The following is a 23,117-nucleotide window of genomic DNA, read 5'->3' as shown; positions in this document are numbered from 1 at the left end:
TTTGAATCATTAAGAAATGACAAAAAATGTAAAGTTTTCTTGGTTTAGCAAAGAAAGGTTATAAGGTGGCAGAGAGCATTTCTTCCTCTTAAGTAGAAATGTATTGTGGTTCTCTGATAAACACTCTACAGTGAGCTAAAATTTAATGTAGCTTTGAGGTTATATCTACCAAACTCAAAGGTAGGATTCTAGCTCTAAAATCTCGACATAAACTGCAGTGCAGAATATTTCAATAGTACTATTTATACAATTCTGGAGCCAAAGAGAACCTCCTGGTGGTTGCATCGGGGGATGCTGCATTTACCCTGACTTTATTGAGTAGCTGGTCATGATACAGTCGATGAATGCTTTATGACCTTCGGCCACGAAGCCATCAGATGTTATCTGCTTGGATGAGAATGGAGATAGCTCTCCGAGTTCATGTGTTTCAGGCATGTGTTCTTTGTCAGTTTATTTGCGATTGGCTCCCTAGTGAGTGTTTCATGGGTGTTATGATTGTATCCATATCGCGGAAAGAGCTCTTCTGGGAGTTGGAGTTGCACTGGACAACTCAGATGTCGTAATCCTTAGTTCAGTAGAGATTATAGATAGGTCTAACATCCACCAGCATGAATTGCCGTATCGTCTAGCTAAAGATGACAAGGAAGATAAGTTTTGTTTATCGTATCAGAAGAAACAAGGAGAAGTATAACCGCGTATTTCATCAATATAGGAATTTGGCGCCTCCTTAGAGTGTATCTTTTCTGAAATGATATGGATAAAATTATAAATTTTATAAGTTCGATCAAGGGTTACTAGTCCCTTTTCCCTTCCATCATGAGTAACAATTAAGGAAGTAAGTTAAGTCGTTCAGGTGTATTCCAATAGTGTCGAAAAACCCAGTACTTCAGAACTCAACTTTGCTGTTATAAATAACTCTCATGTATAACAGCGGCATATCATCATCATCAACGGCTCAACAACCGGAATCCGGTCTAGGCTTGCCTTAATAAGGAACTCCAGACATCCCGGTTTTGCGCCGAGGTCCACCAATTCGATATCCCTAAAAGCTGTCTGGCGTCCTGACCCACGCCATCGCTCCAACAGCGGCATGTGCTGCTTCAATATCGCTGGTTCTGTTTGTTGTAACAAACCGCTTTTAACTTTAGGAAAAAATTACCTCAAACCAAGGCAAATCATGCAACGGTTGAGTTTTGAAAGGCCAAATCTTTCAAGAGGAAATAAAAAGCGGGAACCAATCGAAATCATTAAAACTTCTTGAGGTCAATGCACCTCAATAATGTCGTCGAAGGAGAGGAGTACATTTTTTATTCCCAGAAGCAACATGATTACTGGATAGTACCCTAACAGGATTAGGCATCTGACACATGCATGGTTAGATATCTTCTCCCAGGTTAGCGAGGCCTAAGTAATGAAGCGCAGATACTATGGTTCTTGCCTTATTTACTGTTCTAGAGTTGTTGAATTCCGTCGAGAATTTTCTTTTAAAGCTAAGAGCATGTTATATTCAGTACATATCGAAATAAATGTCGGCAAAAAACCTGTTAAGTGTAGCAAAGACCTGCAACCTTAAATAACTCGGCAGTTATTGCAAACTTCAATATATTTCGCCCATTTTATTGCCTAGTAAATTTCAACTTCTTTAAATTACATTGAATAGAATTACATTATATGCACTAACCTTAACTAAAGGAGCTTATTAGTCGAACTGGATATCATATCGCTTGGAGGGATATCCGCTTTTTTAACGGATATTGAAGAACAACCAACCGAGAATTGTAAAAAAAGACCGCAAAGTCATGTGGAATGTATCTTTGAACGTATCCATTGTCTATTTTGACAGCTGTCGAGCTAAAATTGCGAGATTCCCTATTCGATAATAAAATGTAAATATAGAAACGCTAGTGCATTGATTTTAATCTAAGTACTGCATGAAATCGACGCAGAATTCTTCGGTTGTGTATCGCGAAACTAAAATTCTGGTTCTAATGCCAAATATACGAATCTACTTAATAATTGATGTTGCCGAAAATGTTTGAAATGAGACATTGCGGCGAAAGTTGGACCCGAAAGTTTTGTTGTTAAATATCGAGCCAGCTCCGTGCACCTCATCCATATCGAATGAAAGGAGAGAATTTATCTTATCGTTATCTAAGATAAAAAAAAGTATAGTGGCAAATAGCATAGTGCGCAAGTGTTTTGTTTGTTGCGATTATCAGCAAGGAAAAAAATAAATTTAAAAAAAAATGGTGGAAATCGACTCGATCCCATTTTTTCTAGTCACCGCCAACGTAGGAAGTGTCTTCGAGGACGTAAGTGGTCCAATTAGGACAACTTTACTGGCATATCATATCCCTTCAGGCAGCCAGTGGTAGGGTGGAAAAATCGATAAATCCATATCTGTGACATCTTCACCTACTTGTTGCCTCGCGGGATTTGATTTCATTTTTGCTGTTGCATTTTTTCCGTATCAGTAAATAACTGAGCGTGTTAATGCGTTTATAATGTGCTTATTTTCACAGTCATTAATTGCCATTTTTCAGTCATTGAACATTGCAAGTACAGAAATGAATTGTTTTTGGCGAACTAGATTTGAATGAGCGTTTTTAGTGGACATGCATAAAGTAATTTGGCACCTCGAGAAGTTTTTTAATACCGGACTTCCTCCCTGATCTTTGTCACGTAAAGGCTATTTTTAAACAGCGGAAGTGCCGGTCGAGGTTTACGTTGAGAGGACCTTATTCATTTCTTCTACATTAATCCATTATTTGAACTTTTCTATGCTTTGACTCTCAATACCCATCCGACCAAAAACAGTTCAAGAAGATTAATTGGGTAAAATATCGGAATATTGTGAAGCATATAATTCGCTTCATTTGCATCTACTTGAATATTGAAAATTGCGCCGTGCGATCGATTTTAGAGGGTAATTAGCCGGTAAATGAAGTTCTTTTTAACATTTGTAAACTCATCCATTAAGGTTTTGTCCATCGGCAAAGGCAGCTTGCGTGGCAACAAACCGTAATTAACTTATAGCAACGGTATGCCAAGCGCTATAACTCATTCTATTTGCACAGATAAATGTGGGCAAATATGTGTTTCATAAAAAAACCATTCCAGATCAAATGTGCTAACCTTGGGCTATGCTGCATCGATGAATTGTAGTATACGCTGAGCAGCAACTTTTCAAGATACTGTTTTTTCCACCGAACAACAGTTGCAACTGGAAATTGTTGGAAGTTGAGTTGACAAATCCAAGCCGTTTGAATTTACTTTTATTTAGGAAAATTTGGTATTCATCATCATCAACGGCGAAACGGGGTCTAGGCCTGTCTTAATAAGGAACTCCAGACACACCGGTTTTGCGCCGAGGTCCACCAATTCGATATCCCTAAAAGCTGTCTGGCGTCCTTATCTACGCCATCGCTCCATTTTAGACAGGGTCTGCCTCGTCTTCTTTTTCTACCATAGATATTGCCCTTATAGACTTTCCGGGCTGGATCATCCTCATTATTAAGTGACCCGCCCACCGTAACTTATTGAGCCGGATTTTATCCACGACCAGACGGTCATGAAATCGCTCATAGATTTCGTCGTTATGTAGGCTACAGAATCGTCCATCCTCATGTAGGGGCCAAAAATTCTTCGGTGGATTCTTCTCTCGAACGCAACCAACAATAAGAGCTTTGACCTTATGGTGAGACGTTTCGAGCGGAACAGTTTTTGTAAGCTTAAATAGGCTCTGTTGGCTGCCAACAACCATCCGCGAATTTCATTGTCATAGCGGTTATCGGTTGTGATTTTCGACCGTAGATAGGAGAAATTATTAACGGTCTCAAAGTTGTAATCTCTTATCTTTATTATTCTCGCTTGACCAGTGCGGTTGCTGTTTGGTTGGTTTCTGGTGCTGACGTTGCCACCATATACTTTGTCTTGATGTGCAGCCCAATATCTCGCGCCAATTACCTCCTGTTCGATCTGGATGAAGGCAGTTTGTACGTCTCGTCAGCAGAGGCCAGTAATTGGGTGGACCTAAAGAGGATCGTATCTCTCGCATTTACCTCAGCATCACGGATCACTTTCTCCAGGGCCAGGTTAAAGAGGACGCATGATAGCGCATCCCATTGTCGTAGACCGTTGTTGATGTCGAATGGTCTTGAGAGTGATCCTGCTGCTTTTATCTGGCCTCGCACATTGGTCAGGGTCAGCCTAGTCAGTCTTATTAATTTCGTCGGGATACCGAATTCTCCCATTGTACAGTTTTACTCTGGCTATGCTATCATAGGTGGCTTTAAAGTCGATGAAAAGATGGTGCAACTGATGTCCTTATTCCAACAGTTTTGCCCTCGTTTGCCGCAGAGAGAAAATCTGATCTGTTGCTGATTTGCCTGGAGTGAAGCCTCTTTGGTATGGGCCAATGATGTTCTGGGCGTATGGGGCTATCTGGCCTAGCAAGATAGCGGAGAATATCTTATAGATGGTACTCAGCAACGTGATACCTCTATAATTGCTGCACTGTGTGATATATCCCTTTTTCTGTATGATACAGGTAATGCTTCTTTGCTCGTCGTCAGCCATTGATTCGCTGTCCCATACCTTGAGCACAAGTTGAAGAACCACTTGGTGTAACTGGTCGCCTCCATATTTAACCAATTCGGCTGTAATTCCATCGGCTCCTGGCGACTTATGATTTTTTAGCCGATGAATTGCACGGACTGTTTCTCCTAAACTTGGTGGTGGCAGTATTAGTCCGTCGTCTTCAGTTGGCGGGACCTCCAACTCGCCGATGTTCTGGTTGTTCAGTACTTCATCAAAGATCTCAATCCATCGCTCTAATATGCCCATTCTGTCAGGAATCAGATTTCCCTCTTAGTCTCGACAGGAGGTCGGGGCAAGTTTTGGATCTGTGATTTGTTCGGCTCTGGGCACACGGTCAAGTCATTTTTAAGGTTTTGCGTAAAACAAAACCTTTTTAAAATCGGGTTACTGTCTGTTTGTCTGTCTTTTTTTTTTTAATGGAGGTGGAAATCTACAAAAAACTCTGCCCTGGGCAAGAGTGTGGGATTTTTACCCACTAAAACCACACTAAATTAGGCGAGGTGTCCAATTTAAAACCTGTACAGGTATTGACGGTATCCTCCATGGCCGGTGAGAAACTGGGTGAGATTATAATTGATATCCCCATGCTTTCTCTCATGTAAGTCCAACGACCCTTTTCTGATCGGTCCCATCGCTGTTGTCATCTGCTTATGTATCTCTCCCTTTCGGTTTTTTTCACCTGCGATAAGAGAGAGATGGATCTGGTGTTATAAATGTTCATCATTTCGGTTCCCAGGATGTCAATCGGCATCATTCCCGAAATGACGAACGCTGCATCGTCTGAGACGGTCCTGAAGGCAGAAGGCTGTACTTCTGTAAACCGTACTCAGCTTATATGCATTGCCTAAAACCTGCAGCGCGTTTCCCCAAACTGGGACTGCATACAGCATGATGGAACTCACCACCCTGGCTATGAGCAGCCTGCAAGTATGCCGCGGTCCTCCTACGTTCGGCATCGTCCTTGCGAGAGCCATACTCGCGGTGGATGCTTTTTTGCAAGTATGCTCTATGTGCTGCTTAAAATTGAGTTTTCCATCTATCATCACCCCCAAATATGTGATGGCCCGCTTGGAAGTGATGATACGATTCTCGATTCTAATGCTGGCGTAATTTCTTTTGCGGCGCTTAGTTATGAGGACCGCTTCCGTCTTTTCCTCCGCGAGTGTCAGTCCAGCACTCTCTAACCAAGCCTTAACAATACTGATTGCTTCGCTTGAGTACAACTCAGCATCCTCGAGATGCTTTGCGACCACAACCAGAGCTATATCATCGGCGTAACCCACCACCGTGGCCTCCTCCGAAACCGGAAGGTTAAGCACATCATTATACATGATGTTCCACAGTAATGGGCCCCGTACAGAGCCCTGTGAGACACCCGCGGAGACAACGTACTCCTTGGGTCCATCAAGGTATTACACCAGAGTGTCTGTCTGTGTGTCCCTCCGCCTGTCTGTCTGTTCGTCACAGGCATTTTTCTCGGAGACGGTTATAACGATTGACACCAAATTTGGTAGAAAGTTAGGAACTGTGAAAGCTCACGTATACAGTTACATCCTTTTTACGTCGAATTTAAGGGGGGGGGGGGGGGTCTCCATACATGCAAAAGGATAGTGTAAATTTTTTTTTACCAAATATAGTCATGTGGGGTATCAAATTAAAGGTCTCGATTAGTACTTTTGAAGCCGGTCTTAGTTTTGACATTTGTTGGGTAGGTGGGGAGTGCGGGGGGTTGAAAGTGATCATTTCTTTAAGGAGGCCATTCTCAGAAACTAACCAACCGAAAAATCTGGAAAAAATCAGGAGTCTACCACTATATGGTGCCTGGGCTCCGAAATACCTTCCATACCGATACCTGTTCAAATAAAGTTAATAATAGTATATAGTATATTACTATAATTTTTAGTAGTTGGCAGCAAAAGCCCCCTTAAGTTCATCACCACAATGATGTAGGTTATAATATAGAGCATGACCTTACCAAGTTTGGTGGAAATCGCACTATTACTAACAAAGTTATAATACATCAAAGTTGTTGCTTCTTTGCAAATTTAAGACTATGAATGTCAACATCACCCGAAAGTGAATACTCTCACATAATAAATGCATATATTACGTGCTACGTACTTAGAAATACACAAAACCTTTCGTACCTGAAGCGTCCAGCATCCGGTTTCCGGACTTGTTTTTTCTTTACCTTTTCGCCGTTCATTCATTTTATTGTACAAACGTTCTATGATAGTTTTGGAAGAACTAGTATTCGATATTCACACAGAACAAAACATATTTTCCATTGCAGCCTGTTAGATTACTTAAGCCATGGGTTACAGAATTCTTAACAAAGGTTGAGTTGATGAAACCACAATTTATCGCGTTACACATGCAGGAAGTAGGCGGCAAAACTTATGAGAAATCAATGGACTATGTACAAGAATTCATACGAATCTTATGTGAATCTCCTGTTTTGGCACAGTACAGCCGTATTCGTATTTACTTAGATGAAGACTATAATTCCGCGGAACATTTTACAGTAAGAAATTTGAATTGATTGAGCTTGCATTCCATAGCAATAAACAATTGTTTTCTTCACTTAGGCTTTAGGGAATTTATATTTTGTACATCAATCTCTACATACAGTAAAAATATGGAATTTTCTCTCGCACGAATGGGAAACAGTTGAAGGAAAAAGTATATACACTGGAAACATTGAAGCCATTCCTACAAAAGAAAAGGCAAAATTTCCACAACATTTCTTTCCCGAAGTAAGTCTGTTTGGAAATTGTTTTAATCATTTATCGAATAAATTGTTTTCTACTTGAACAGTGTAAATGGTCACGAAAGGGTTTCTTGAGGACACGTTGGGAACTGAATTGCACCGTAGTTGAATTCGCGAACATTCATTTATTCCATGATGCGTCAAATTTAGCAGCTTGTGAGCATTTCCCTTCCGTATATTGCAAGACACGTCGTCGTGCTTTAGTGCATACTTTAGAAAGGTAAGTTAATTTTGATGAATGATGATATTTTATGATTCAGTATGTCGCGCAGAAATATTATGATAGTGGCTTAATAGGTAAATCGGTTAGCATACCTAGAGAAGACCACTGCGAGATACGTATACACTTTCCAAGAGTGGATGATTTGTTCGTGCAGGTCGTGCTGATTTTCATTCATTTTTGGCTTTGATTTGAATAAAAGTGTTTCTAGAGGGATTGTTAGAAAATTTATTCTTTTGCTGGAAGAGCAAAATACCGGGACTTCTTAAAGCCTTACTTACATATTTTTGCTCTTAATGTTAAGTCAGGAGACTGCAGAATAAAGCGGCAAATACGATGCGTGCGTAATGCAGACGAGAGAAGCTGCGGACCGCACGTAGCTTCAATGTACAATGAAGATTTCACGTCGGTAAGGTTGGACTTGGATAGCCACAAGGTCCCCGGTCAGGAACTCTGAAAGACATATATATTTTAAATTACGTTTAAGAATTATGCAAGCTTTTGGTTTTTCACAAGAGGAGTCCCAAATTACCTGCATGCTTCCTCCTTGCAGATCGCGCCCCGGTACACCCAAGACTCCTGAGCCAGCGCTACTTCAATGTTCTTCTTAGAACCCTTGCAATTACCGCAGATGCAGCTTTTGTATGGTGGAGGTTTATCTGGGCTATTTTAGTGCTGGCCATTGGCTCCGCTATTGTTTGGAGATCTTCTCCACTGTCGGAATATCGCCCTCCTCCTCCGACATGACGCTTTCCTGCGCGTTGCAGTCCACCCTGAGCCCTAGGAGTCCTACCTCTAGGTCGTCCAGTTTCTGCTCTTCACTGGGCAGCAGATCTACTTCCCTAGTTGATCTAGCCTTTTCCGGCTCTATGGCTTTCGAGACTTAATTCGGGGACCTCGGTATGCTTTTCACCCGGTGTCTCCTCCGAGGTGTCTTTCCGGGGCTTTTTCCTGTGCACGTGCATGTTGCCAAATCGATAGTTGATATGACAACTCCAACGTTTGATTGTCTCCAGGGATCGGTCATCTACCCCGATCGTGAAGGGTTTACCCTTTCCCTCCACCTTGCTTCTGAAGACTCTCCATAATCGCGTCTAGAGATCCTCATTCTGAGCGATTAGGAGGCCCATGAGATTTTTCGTCTCTATTGTCGCGACTTTTGGGAGAAAAACTGTCACCATGTGTGCTCCTGGTATATCATCCCCAGCACATGTTGACATCCCATCCCAGCCTGGCTATTCAGGAACTATGGTCCTAATCCACTCTGCGGCCTCTTCCGTCGCGCAGTGCACTAGTATAAGACCTGGTCGAAAACGTATCCCGGTGAACACAAGTTTCGAAGTCCATCCCTTGCACATCTGCCTGACGACAAGGTCTTCGATGGTTTCCTGCTCTTCACGAATGAGTATTTGCTCGAGAAACATTTTTGACAGTATGGCCAGTCGAATGCCTTTGGCTGCACTAGTATAGCTAATGGCGGGCATTCTGAGTCCTGCCTTCATCCCTGACCTGCCCGGGTTGTCTCCTCCTTGGGTTCAGGTTTGGATTTTGTGGAAGCATTTCCTGCATGCGGGGTAATCTTTGTTGCTTCCCGCTTTCTCGGCTCCGGTAAAGATGGCTTAGGTCTATCCTGAGTCTTCTTAAGGTCCTTCCTTCAGGTAGCGGAGATACCATTTAGCACCTGCGCCAATGAGACCTGTCTCCTTCTTGATGTCTGATATATTTATCTCAGACGTGCCTTGTTAGTCCTTGTTGAATACAGTCAGTTACGCCCGACAGCAAACTATTCAATGGGCACGGTTCACATGACACCCTGGATTAGGGGATGTGTTTTTCGACTCCCCAGTCTAGATCCGAAGCGTTTTGTTACCAGTACGGTCACCTCGTACAGGGTGTGGCTATCACCACTCACTAACGGTCTTGGTAGACGAGAGGCTTGGCCCCTGAAAAGCCACAAATCGCCCTAGAGGAGAGACAGTTCACCCTCAGAGAGAGAGAGATAGGTTGGACTCAGGGAGCTATATTCCGCGTCAGTCTATTCTGCTTGACCCCTTCGAGGTAGTCTGACGATTATACTTTGAAGGCGTTTTCGACAGAGAATGTAAGATACCTAGCAAATACCTTTTTACTTTCTGAAAATTACTTTTACGTTTTGTTTTTGTTTCCCAGAAATCAACCGTTTCTCTGTAGCGCCTGAGGTGATAGTATAAGGAAAGTTCTCTTCGGGGCTTAGTAATATTCAGTCTACCACGAAGTAGTTTTATAGGCAGCACACTAACTAGACTATCAATATAAATTGGTTCCTCGGTCAGCTTCTTGATTTCATTCTTCTTTTTTTCCCTAGAAATCTTTTGCCATTGCTCTCCCTCTTTCTTCCTTCGAAAATATCGTTTTTTAACAATTTGCAACCTGTTTAGCTGTCCCAAGTACTTTTGTCAACCTATAACGTCGCTTTTGTTTCTTTGGTTTATTAGTTATATTTTTATCAATCCCATTTAAATCAAAGATATTTTCGTATAATTCTTCTGCATCAGAATGATGGAAACAGGGCATCAGTTGCGTCTTTACGGTGTCAGCCATTTGGTTATGCGTAGTTAATTCAATTTGATCCGCATATTCATCAGTAAACGGATGTTCGGAGCTTGGTGGTACAAATGAATCAATTTTAGGATTATCCTCGAATGTGCTACTACTGCGCTTGCAAAAGTTGGTAGCTCGCTTGTGGGTTTCCTTGAAACTAGCTTCACCATCCTCTGACCTCGCGAACACTTGTTTATCCAGAGGGAGTTAAGCGGCCTTAGTTAACCCAAACGTTTCCAAAGTCAATCTGAAAGCAGCATCTAAACGAAACAAACAATTTGTGTGTATCCTTTTTTATTGAGAATAATTATGTGTAAATTTGACCACGCACGGACACTAAATGCGCAGCGACACTATGTAAATCTAAATAAAATCGCTTTAGGGAGTTAGCTCCTTTACATATGAATAATTGTGTCAATGGAGTTAGCTGAATTTTTTGAGGTCGTTTAAACGATATTTTGACAGTTATTTATCAGGTGTTTATGGTTGGTTCAATCGTCTTTGAACTTTCTTTCATAATCATATAAGAAATGTATTTTATCAAAAAGTGGTGTTAATCGGTTTGCAAATTAGAGCGAGATGAGATTAAGTGGGTACTTCCGGCGTGAATGTGATCCGTTGTAGATCTCTAATCCGCTGCTAAATCCTGGATCTCCTGAATCCGCACACAATCGAACTGGTATTTTTTTCGTGTTCAATTTAAGATTCCATCGAGTAGAGCGCGGTTCGTGGTTTCACTCTTCCATGAACGAAGTTTTTGTTTAGTGCAAAAATCTGTTGTCCCTGTGAGTAGAATGGGGTAGGTAGGTAGGTATCAGTGGCCGCTCCGAGGAGCCCAATTAGCGCTTTGGTGCGCCGTTTTGATGCCACAAACTCCCAAGACCGTGACTGTTGTTATAGGAACAGGGAAGCAGAGTCCAGCTGGCTCGGATCTTCAGAGCCAGCCCGTAGCATTCACGAAGGAAAGCAGCTCTCCGACCCTGCAGCTAGAAATCTCACTGAGGTCCCCAAAGAATGGTTTACCCAACCCAGTGTCCGCAGCCTGACTCGAGCCAGAGCTGGGCAATCGCAGAGAAAGTGCATGAGGGTTTCCCTTCCTTCTCCGCAGCTTCGGCAATGCGAGTTGTAGGGTAAGCCGAGCCTAGCGGCATGGTCCCCTATGGGCCAGTGCCCCGTGCAGACCGTCGTAATCTTGAATGCATTTGCACGCGTCTGGCACAGGAGCTTTCGTGATCGGGCTATGTTATAAGCGGGCCAAATTCTCCTTGATTTGGCACAGCTTGTAAACCTTCGCTATCTCAGGCCCGCGGCTGCTAGGTAGTGCGAGTAGACTCCGCCCCCGACAGCCGCCAGCGGAACACCGACTGTATTCCCCGAGGGACTGCCAAGAGCAGAGCCTTGCCTGGCCAATTCGTCAGCCCGCTCATTCCCTTCTATGTTCCTATGCCCGGGAACCCAGAGGAGAGTGATCTTGAGCGTGCCGCCCAGATGGTTGAGCGTGTCTCTGCACTGCCCCACCAACCGGGAAGATGTCGTCGTTGAATACAAGGCCTTGATGGCCGCTTGGCTGTCGGTCAGAATGGCTATGTTACGCTTGGGGCTCGAATCACGCTCCAGCCATCGACAGACTTCCAATATCGCCAGTACTTCCGCCTGGAATACACTGGCGAAACCTGGGAGACCATACAACTTGGATACACCGTGTGTATTCGAGAAAATCCCCGCGCCGACTCCATAGGCCATCTTTGATCCGCCCGGAAAGAATACCGTGTCATAGTCTTGCAACACGCCGCCGGTCTTCCACTTTGCCCTGGTTGAAAGGTTCACAGCAAAGTTTCTCGTGAAGTTCAGCTTGCGTGTGACATAGTCCGTAGGGAATGCCCAGATTTCTCGAGGTATTTCATCTAGAATGTTGCTGTGGCCGTAGGACTTCGCTGCCCAGCATCCGGACTCACGTAGTCTGACGGCACTGCACGCTGCAACATATTTGATGTGGAGGTCTAGGGGGAGGAGATGCAGGAGTACATTGAGAGCATCTGCCGGGCAGGACTGCAGAGCCCCCGTAGCACCTGCGCACACGGTTCTTTGAATCCTATTAAGCTTCGTTCTATTGTATTTCTTCTTCAAAGCCTGCCACCATACAATAGATCCGTACGTCAGGATCGGACGCACTACAGCGGTGTACATCCAGAGAACCATCCTCGGCCGGAGACCCCATTTCTTCGCAAAGGTTCTCTTACAGGCATAGAAGGCTATACAGGCCTTCTTAACCCTCAGTTCTATGTTCAACCTCCAATTTAGCTTAGGATCCAGGATTACACCCAGATACTTTACATTAGAGGAAAGAACCGATCTTTGTTCATTCAGCCGTGGTAGATGGAATTCAGGTTGTCTTGATGGTGAATAGCATCAGTTGCGTTTTGGCTGGGTTTATGCTGAGTCCACAGGCACACCTTTCGCAACGCTCCTTCCATGATGTCGCTCATAATGGACAGAAACATCCCTGATACTAATATCACCAAGTCGTCGGCATACGCCACCACCTTCACCCCGCTGCTGTCCAATGTACGTAAAATTTTGTCCATTACTATTAACCAGAGCACCGGTGAGATAGCACCACCCTGGGGCGTGCCTCTGTTCGCAGCTCTGGTCAAGTGGTTGCCTCCCAGATCGGACTGGATTATCCTGGTACTCAGCATGGATATAATCCAATGCGTGAGATACCCCTCCAATCCAATACCGGTCAAGGCTTCCTTGATGGCGTTGGTACTGACGTTGTTGAAAGCTCCTTCTATATCCAAGAAGGCAGCAAGGGTATACTGCTTGTATTGCAGCGACCGCTCAACTGAGCTGAGTAGGATACGCGAAAGTTTACTGTGGTGCAAGACTGGAATGTTCAAACCACCCTACATCCACGCGTGTCGCCGAGAAATTTCAGTTCAGCACAGTGACATTCAGGTGCTGACGGATCTGCACTGTCGATATTCGCCAAGTTTTTTATGAACTAGCTCTGCCCTTTGGCTCTCCAATAAACACATGAACTTGGGTCAACGACATCAAGTGTTTTTCGATAATTGCTTTATTTATGCATAATTTAAGCTTTGAACTTTCCTAAATATTCATGCTGATACCTTAAAGTTATATTTATTGATAAAGTGTTGGAATTGTTCCCTTTAACAATTAGATTCCATAGAGACGAGAAGAATGGTGTGGCCCCGTACTTCATTTTTGGTGATTTCAATTTTCGCTGTGATACGGAAGGTGTTATAAAGGTATATAGATGAAGTAAGTCACATGAATGAGAATAAAACTGTTTTCCTATTGCGTAAAGAAACTAACAGAAGACTTGACAAAACATCGTATTCAAAGCGCGAAAACTGATAGCACTAAAGTTCAGTATAGGAACGCTGATGGGCTTAATGTACTTACCGTGGCAAAAAAGGAATTTACTCATATTGATCACCAGACAAAGTTTAAAGAATCATGGGTAAGTCTACTACTTGGATGTCCTTGAATGCAGCGCTTGGATTAATTCCATAAAACCTAACAGTTGCAGCAATTCGACAGAGAGCTTGAACCGTTACGAGAATTACTTGTAGAATACCCAATAACATTTCCACCTTCTTATCCGTACGAGGAGGATCCTGAAATGCCACAAAATTATATGTTCACTCGATGCCCGGCCTGGTGTGATCGGATTGTGATGAGCCCCACGTCGAGAGATCTCATTGTTGATGATGCATTTTCCTCAACGGATTACAATATTTTGGGTGAAAACATGTGCATGGGTGATCATAAGGTAATGACGAAATTTATCGGATGTGATCAACTTGAAAATTTGTAATTTCATTTGCAGCCAGTCTACTTAAGTATTCGAATCAAAACTCTGCAAGGTACTGTTAGTAGTTGTCAGTGTTACAAGCATGCTGATGAATATAATGTAATTGAGCTAGAACGCAATAATTTAAGCAATTTTGAGCCAAAATCTGTTTATTGCTTGTATTCAAGTTATGAGTTCCTTAAAATTTTGCTTGAATGTCGTAAATTGGATAGGGCGTTTGATCAGGATACACCATTTAGAAATTCCGTTGCCATTGAGCATGTAGATAAAGGAAAGACAATGGATCCGAGTGAAAACCAAAAAGAAAACAGTCAAAAACCTTTAGTTAGTATAAATGTAACAGATTCCGATAATCTAAATGTTTGCATGTGCTCGTTGTACTCAAGTTTGGATAAAGAGCTGAAAAGTACAGATGACAGTCATTTAGACGGTTCTATATGCCCCGAATGCCGTAATATAATTAAGAAACAGCCGAGCGAGCATCGGTGTACACTCATTTCAAAACGCTTAATGCTTGGCAATAATATAATAGTTAATCGTATCGATACCCACTACTTAACGACATATGTCGATAATCGTCACGAACCTTATACGCCTGAGAGCGCCGAATCTCATTCGCCGTTTCCCGAATCCGAATCGAATAGTCCAAATGATCTCATAGGTATGGAGGATAATTCGCTTCCAAATAAAAATGTGCAATTATATAATACTTTATTAAACACATCATCGGTATCTGCTGCCCCCAATACGACAGATTCTCGAGATGGTATCCTAAATACACAAGACTCACGCGGAGTTGTTTCACCGCGTCAACTGAAATCTCGCCTTGAACATTTACAACGTACTTCATTAAATAGTGAACTTGACGAAGTCGAATATACGCAGCTGAAAACGAAGCGATGGTCTAACCCATGTTGTTGTTTAGCATAAACTAGTTAATATTTGATGTTGTGTTTTGTTGATATTTTATGCTGATTTTTAGCATGGTTATTATGTGCAGCAACAGCTTTTACTTTTTTTTAAATAATTTATTAAGCATTTATTAGTTGTATTCTGTTGTTTGTAAATTTGAAGCTTTTGAAGTATTTAAGCGTTAAATTAATATAGCCAAGCTTTATTAAAATACACTTATTTTTTATTGTAATATGTTTGTTTGAATTAATTTTTGGTGCAAGCCAAATAGTATCACCTGCATCGTTGGACAAATGTAAAAATATTGGAATTTTATAGCACATGGCTTTAGACATGTTTGCCTACAGCAACTTATCTTCGAATGGGAAATTCCAGCTTTTATATATTAACCTATCCCTACCTTCGTGTGGTATTTATTGATCAAAACTGAGGGTTTCATACAATCCAGAGCCAACATCGAAAAGTTTTACTGGTGATCAAAACAATCCGCATTTTAGGATGATCGGTGAGTATGTAAGTATATGAGAATGATCCAGCCCGGAAAGTCCATTAAGGCAATATCTATGGTAGACTCTCAAACCATAGATATTGCCTTTATGGACTTTTCGGGCTGGATCATCCTCATCCATACAAATTAAGTGACCCGCCCACCGTAACCTATTGAGCAGGATTTTATCCACAACTTGACGGTCATGATATCGCTCATAGATTTTGTCGTTATGTAGGCTACGGAATCGTCCATCCTCATGTAGGGGGCCAAAAATTCTTCGGAGGATTCTTCTCGCGAACGCGGCCAAGAGTTCGCACGATTGCATGTACGTCGCGAGTTTTAAACTCCATATTGACTTCCCTGTGTATTGCTTAATACTAAGCCCAAGCATATTGTATTTAGTTTTGTGAGATCACAGAACTGAATAGCAAAAAATGTTTAGGTTATTTTCGGAGATGAACGATTTTGGTCTGGCTGGGCGACTATGAAACTACCTACCTACAATTCTCTGCTTTTGCAATTGCAATCTTTCAAATCCCCATCCAGCGTATAAAGCCACCGTTTTTTCGGCCTGCCTTTTCGTCATTTACCATCGGTTTCGACGTTCAGATCAATCTTGGCAAGTGAATTCTCGTTAGCACGAATTGCGTGATAGCATAGCCAGGGTAAAACTGTACACGGCCATGAGGGAATTCGGTATTCCGACGAAATTAATAAGACTGACTAGGCTGACCCTGACCAATGTGCGAGGCCAGATAAAGGCAGCAGGATCACTCTCAAGACCATTCGACATCAACAACGGTCTACGACAAGGGGATGCGCTATCATGCGTCCTCTTTAACCTGGCCCTCGAGAAAGTGATCCGTGATGCTGAGGTGAATGCAAGAGGTACGATCCTCTTCAAGTCCACCCAACTACTGGCCTATGCTGACGATATCGACATCATAGGAAGAACCACCCGAGACGTACAAACTGCCTTCATCCAGATCGAGCAAGCGGCGATTGGCGCGAGATCTTGGGCTGCACATCAATGAAGGCAAGACAAAATATATGGTGGCAACGTCAGCACCGAAGACGAATCAACCAACAACATCAAACCGCACTGGTCAAACACAAACACGAAGAAGAATAAGGATAGGAGAATACAACTTTGAGACCGTTGATAATTTCTCCTACCTAGGGTCGAAAATCACAACCGATAACAACTACGATTATGAAATCCGCGCACGGTTGTTGTCAGCCAACAGAGCCTATTTCAGCTTACAAAGACTGTTCCGCTCGAAACGTCTCACCATAGGGTCAAAGCTCTTACTGTACAAGACTATGATCTTGCCAGTCCTCATGTATTCCTCGGAAACTTGGGTTCTTAGCAAGAAAAATTGCGAACTCTTAGCCGCGTTCGAGAGAAGAATCCTCCGAAGAATTTTTGACCCCCTACATGAGGATGGACGATTCCGTAGCCTACACAATGACGAAATCTATGAGCGATACCATGACCGTCCGGTTGTGGATAAAATCCGGCTCAATAGGTTACGGTGGGCGGGTCATTTAATCCGAATGGATGAAGATGATCCCACCCGGAAAGTCTATAAGGGCAATATCTATGGTAGGAAAAGAAGACGAGGCAGACCCTGCCTAAGATGGAGCGATGGCGTGGGCCAGGACGCCAGATAGCTTTTAGGGATATCGAATTGGTGGACCTCGGCGGAAAACCGGGATGTCTGGAGTTCCTTATTAAGGCAGGCCTAGACCGGATACCGGTTGTTGCGCCGTTGATGATGATGACGAATTGCGTGACCATACCATCGAAGACGCCTCTCTCGCAATTTTTCCACGATCGATGCAACTCCATAACGATCGCGGATATCTTCATTTCGGATGTGATCAAAACGTATGACGCTACTAGTCCAACGTAACGTCTTCGTCTCCATTACCGTAAGACGCCGTTCATTGTCTTTTATAGTCGACCAACACTCAGAACTATAGAGAGCGACAGGATGAACGACATTGCGGTAAATTTTAGATTTGAGACGTACGTTGATAGGTCGATCACAAAGAACACCAGTTGTGGAATGCCACTTCATCCAGGTTGCGTTAATGCGTGAAGTAATTTGATAACGCAGTTCCCCATTGGCTGATAGCATTGACCCGAGGTATTTAAATCGCTCAGTTCTGGGTCGGTCACTACCACTAACAGGGATTGTGCCTGTTTCCAAAAATTCAGTTTTATTCGTATTCAATCTGAGACCGTGCTGCATGAGGCGATCATTCCATTTTTGGACATGTTGCTCGAGATTATTTTTGCTATTAGACGCTAGGAAAACATCATCTACGTTAAGCAGTATATAGGGCGCTGGGCGTTGGATGCCCCGTGTGACGGTATCCATAACAAGCACAAAGAGGAGTGGTAAGAGGGCGCTTCCTTGATGAACACCAACAGAGGTACGAAGCGGTTTTGATACATCCACAACACTTCGAAATTTACTTTTCGGATCGTGGTAGAGCAATTGAACCCAATGCACGAGATCTTCTGGGACTAAGTGTTGTCGTAAAGCATACCAGATGAGTTCGTGTGGCACACGATCAAAGTTTTGAAATTGTGGTACTTTCTTGGCGGTCAGATCGTGTTCTATCTTTCTGAATAACCCGATTAAAGAATTCACTGAGTCATAGTGTTGGGTCCCAGCCCCAGAGTCCCAATTTTATTCGTTTTATTACTTCCTCGACTTCATTTGCGCTGATAGGTTGAACTACTCCCAATGTCGGCAATGATTGTGGAAGTGGAGGATGAGCAAATGCTTCAGTTGAAATCTGCTGGAAATATTCTCCCCATCTATCCGTCACGTTTCGACGGTTGGTAAACAAAGTACCGTTCTTGTCATTAACGCAGCAGAAGTGTTCGATATCCTTTGTGCGTTCGTTTCCGCTTTTGGGAATTCAATACAGATCTCTCTCGCCATCCCGAGTGTCCATTTTATCGTGAAGATTTTTGTAATAGTCTACTCGGGTGACAGCGATCGCAATCTTTGCTTCACGGTTGGCACTCTCATAAATTTGCCATTGGCCAGCGCTTTATCGTCGAGAAACTTGTGGTAGAGGCGTTTTTTTTTTCACGGGCGTTCATTTCCACATCGTCACTCCAGTGCCAAGTATCTCGGTTGATGTACAGCTTACCTGGCTTGGTGACCCTGGAGGTTGCAGAGGCCACTTTGTGGATCGTGTCTTTCATTTGATTTCGCAATTCTTCCACATTCGTAATGGTCGGTAATCGTGTGAGTGAGATAATTTCTTCTTTCTTCTCACCAAATCGCCACCATTTAATGCGCGGCAGGCCAGTGCCTTCCTCACGTCGATAATAACTCACTAATTCCAATTTATTGAATTTAATGTTTGCATAGCTGCCAAGAGCTTCAAACTATTCGTTATTTGTTTATTTCTATGTGTTTGCCTTAACAATATAACGGTCTCTGGTGAATCCGTAAAATTGTAGGATTTTTTATTTGAATTTTTCCATCTAGATTGATTATTCGACCCACTGTGCATCGTTGGCTTCAATCCTTGCTGGGTGGGTGCCCTGATTGATGTCCAATTATCACTTTAATAGCTCTAATTCAGTAGTTTATGAAACAGGGCGGCCTTCTTCTCGGAAATTGCCTAATTGACCTGTTTTTGTAAAAGTTTCCCTACTTCAAGCCTCCGGAAGTAATAGCCGTGGCACATCCTTCCCCCTCTTCTTATTCGAGCATAATACATAGTGACATGACCAAGAATTTCAATTTTTCATATCTACGATCCCATCACTCCCCTGTTCTTCGCATCGTCTTTGTGGATCGACTTGTCTCTCGAATCTCAGGCTATTCAGCAAACCGCCATTCTTAGAGTGAATGAACTCCTCTCATTTCCACGAAAATATATCTTATGTTAAACAGGAACGAGCGAAGAGCAGGTTCAAATGCATTTTCTGTACCTTTAGAGTTGGAACAGTTTGAAAATAGCACCTTTATTTAGAAGACGCCTTTTGTACATATCAGCTATTTTTGGTAAGTTCTAATATGGTTTCACATTCATCTTCTGTTTAATTGAACACTCAAAGGTAAGCATCAATTGAAATACTACAAATCGTGCTTAAATTTATTTATTTCCTCAATCGTATTTCTGTTCGATTACAGATAAAAGCAGCAAACTTCCACATGTTTCAAGTGAACTTCAAGCAGTTATTGAAGCAGTCCTCGAAGAAAAGGACAACAACTGCGATGAGATGAGTGGAGATGACCTAAAACAAGCAGAAAATAGTATAAGTGAAGAAATTGAGAACGATAAGTGTGTTACAAATTACATTCAAATTAATCCAATTAGTACAGATTCCGGTGGTGAGTCGGTTACAGAAGATGATGAAAAATCTATTCAATCGAATAATAGTAATACAGTTTTATTGAAAGAGACAACCGTTTAATTCATAGATATATTTATGGAATACTAAAACACTGAGCAGAAATATATCAAACCGATTATTTTCCGTCCGTTATAGTATCAGGAAAACGTGGGAGTAAGAATATAAGAACAATATTTTAATGACAAATAATTTCTTATCATGTTAGAAATTCATCTTACATTTTGCATTTGAATACGGAATATACTTGTTAAGTTTGTCAACTTTAGATTGCATATAGAATTGTCAAGGCTTTTCCGACCCAGATTGAGGGAGAAATCATAAATGCCTAAATAGCACTCACTTTTGGGATCAATTTCTTTGGGTTTTTCAACTCAATAGTTATAAAGAAATTACTGCAATCATTCCAGAATGCACTAAAAATTGTTTGTTTCAATATGCTGACTATTCTGGGGGTCAATATGACTCAAGCTTAGACATTGCATTGCACAAAAGTTGGTGATGCCCACATTTTTCTTTGATTTTTGTAAATATCACTTCATCGTTCAGTTACATTTTGTTCTATTAAATATTATTGTCCTAACAATTAGAGTTATACATTAACCGGGGACACCCAAAATCTAAAAATCCTTTCTCACAATTCACAAATTTTTACTTAATTTATTTGGGCTGGTGTCAGCCTTATTTTTTACCTATCCATTAGATTAGCAGTTTTATCCCTTACAATTGCAATGTTTAGAAGGCATTGACCATCAAGATTTTCTCCTACCTTAGAGAACCGGGTACTATAACCTTTTTTTGATTGGCTTCTTTGTAGTAGCCCAATTTTGGCGACCAGAAGAAATTTCAATCAGCTTCATAGAATAAAAGGCTACACCTTTTGCGAAGAAACCACACATACTTCTCGCTTTAAAACTTTGATGAACGTCACCGTGTTCCTTCCGTTAGTCGCCGATCTTTAAGATACACCTTAAAGTAATTAACATCTTTGACCTGAGGGATAGCAACTCGATCTAACGTGATAGAGGGTTTCATTTCGGTTTTGTTCACTTTTACTCTTCATAAATAAAGTCACTGGCTCTGAGATGACTATCAAGCATTTCTGTTGTCGAATCTGCGTTCTTGTTGATATTCAGGATTACCGTATTGCCAGCAAATGCCTCAGTCATCAGGATGCTGTTTGTAGCCAGGTGTGAAATGAAAAATCTCAAGCCGCCAAAGTTTTGTATTTTACACGAAATCTGCGAAACGCAAGGAAAGGCTCCAAAATGCAATGCATTTCTGCAAGGAAAAGTTTTTTTTGGCTTTCGAATGTTTAATCGATTTCAAAAAATATGACTTTGCAGAACGTTTTAATCTCTAGAGCAGATTTAAGTTCGGGGTGTCTGGATTTGTTCAATAGAACTATGCTTTCCGCGGAATTTAAAACTAATATAAGGGCGTTATGTTGGTAGCTCTTATTTTAAAAACACGTCACGCAGCGTCCAATTGAAACGCAGTGATTTCAATGCCCTCTCAAATTAATAAGGCTGCAGGGTACGAATGTTACCTTCGTTGTTCAGATACCTGAATGTTAGCAGTGATGGGATAAATCCGTCTATTGAATCCGCTCAGTGTTCCCTTGGTTTTCACACTGGTCTTTGCTCGTCGCGCTTTCTCTGAAATACGTTTTTAGGTATTCGAGTATTGTCCATGCATTGGACATGACCAGCCTTTCATATTTTCTGCATCTTTACGATCCTAGAAACTTCTAACCGGTCATATATTTCGTATCTGATTCTCCACTGATTTTCATCACTGATAATTCCCTTCAAAAACCCCTCTCAAATGGATTCAGCAGCCAGATGCTTGAGTGGAGGTCCACGCTGTGCATCCAAAACATAAAACAGGTCTTACGATTGACTTGTAAATGCGAAACTTCGTATTCCTGTATATGAAACTGGGCTCCAAAATGACAAGGACGGAATAGAACGATTTATTTGCGAACTGAATTCGCCTCCTAATCTCACCAGACTCGCTAAAATGTCTGGTCAGTTGTATGCCTAAGTAGATAAAGCTGTTTACATTTTCTATATTCGATTTGAGATTTTCGGCACTATACTTGTTTTGTCTTCGCTGATTCGTAGACCAACTTCGTTTGCAACCTTGTAGAGAATTATAAAGATTTCATTCGCAGACGTAGACCAGTTGCTCTCCTCCTCAGTGCTTACTGCAGAGCAATAGGGTTGTTCCTAATCAAAAAACAACCTTTCCGTTTTTTTGTGAACGAGAAGAGAAGGGCCTTTAAATGGTGGTTTGAGTACCTTTCCAGCTGCCCGAAAGTAAGATTAACAACTCCAAACAAAATCATTGAATATCTCACTTTTGGGTAGCCTCAAGTTCTTCCCGCACGCCCATTTCACGGTGCTGGCAACCAACTCTTCTCGAACTACAAATCGTAACAATACTAAAGATACGACTTTTTTCCAGGACCGGTTGTCATATAAAAGCAGCCTTTACAATACTGCGTCATTAAATTCGGAATTATATGTTGTTGTTTTCCTTCTTTTGAAATCGAGGGGTTTTTGGTCTTGTTTTCAAAAAAAGGCTAGATTGGAATAGTCTTCCCTGGTCAGTGGTTAGGTCGTCTTGGCTGTTAATTCAGAATACAACTTGGTTTGAAATAACCAGGTAAGAAAATTCAACTCGTATAATCCCGCTAAACCAGCAGAAATGCCATGATATAAATTCTTTTGACTTGGCGTCCTGGCATACGCTATAGTTTCACCAAAAACAGTACTTATCGCGTCGTCTTTTGTTCTTATAGACTTATATGTATATATTGCCTGTTGAGCCTGGTTTGGTCCAAGATTCACATCACGATATCGTTCAAACATCTTCACGTAGTGGGTGGAAGATTCTCCAAAGAATCTTAATCTCGGGGGCGATTAAGAGTTCGTTGAATTCTCTGAATTCTCTCACGGCCGTCTAAAGTTTTGCTTTGCTGATGACACCATAAGTGGCGTTAAACTCGATAAAAAGGTGGTATGATTTGTGGCCGTATTCTAGAAATTTGTTTCTTTGCTTTCTGTAGTGAAGCCGCGGGATCCAGCAACGTAATACATCTTTATCCACAATTGCTCCACTCAGTGATAGCACCTTTTTCATGTTTGGTGTAAAACAAAATTTTATTAAAATCGGTTTACTATCTGTCTGCCACACGCACTTTTCTTTAAAATGCTACACCGATTCAAACGAAATTCAGTGTACGAGCTATGAAATCCTACACATATAGTGAGTGAAATAAATTGAATACCTATAGCGTCCAGCTTCACT

General features: G+C 41.9%; 1 protein-coding gene across 2 annotated transcripts; it reads left to right on the top strand.

The window, feature by feature from the left end:
• The first annotated feature begins 1,851 nt into the window (after positions 1 to 1,851).
• On the top strand, positions 1,852 to 21,356 carry LOC119657287 (inositol polyphosphate-5-phosphatase A). 2 transcript variants are annotated; one of them, XM_038064134.1, is made up of 9 exons: positions 1,852 to 2,312; positions 6,893 to 7,123; positions 7,188 to 7,355; positions 7,417 to 7,589; positions 13,354 to 13,441; positions 13,501 to 13,656; positions 13,720 to 13,968; positions 14,026 to 14,062; positions 19,582 to 21,356. In XM_038064134.1, exons 1-9 carry the CDS (start codon positions 2,247 to 2,249, stop codon positions 19,863 to 19,865), a joined length of 1,452 nt encoding a protein of 483 aa, XP_037920062.1. In that variant the 5' UTR covers positions 1,852 to 2,246; the 3' UTR covers positions 19,866 to 21,356. The 2 variants fall into 2 exon arrangements, with proteins under 2 accessions (XP_037920062.1, XP_037920061.1); XM_038064133.1 differs by lacking the exon at positions 19,582 to 21,356 and having other exon boundaries at positions 14,026 to 15,469.
• The last annotated feature ends 1,761 nt before the right edge of the window (positions 21,357 to 23,117 follow it).

The sequence above is a fragment of the Hermetia illucens genome, chromosome 5, assembly GCF_905115235.1.
Source record: "Hermetia illucens chromosome 5, iHerIll2.2.curated.20191125, whole genome shotgun sequence".
Taxonomy (NCBI): Eukaryota; Metazoa; Arthropoda; class Insecta; order Diptera; family Stratiomyidae; genus Hermetia; species Hermetia illucens.
Note: the sequence above shows the minus strand (reverse complement) of the source record. Positions and strands in the feature narration are given on the sequence as shown.

What these genes read in the sequence shown, in the direction of transcription:
- LOC119657287 (XM_038064133.1), top strand. Translation starts at nt 2,247, where the DNA reads ATGGTGGAAATCGACTCGATCCCATTTTTTCTAGTCACCGCCAACGTA. An exon ending in TTAGTGCATACTTTAGAAAG is followed by an intron (nt 7,590 to 13,353) that starts GTAAGTTAATTT and finishes TTTAACAATTAG; the next exon opens with ATTCCATAGAGACGAGAAGA. An exon ending in ATACGGAAGGTGTTATAAAG is followed by an intron (nt 13,442 to 13,500) that starts GTATATAGATGA and finishes TATTGCGTAAAG; the next exon opens with AAACTAACAGAAGACTTGAC.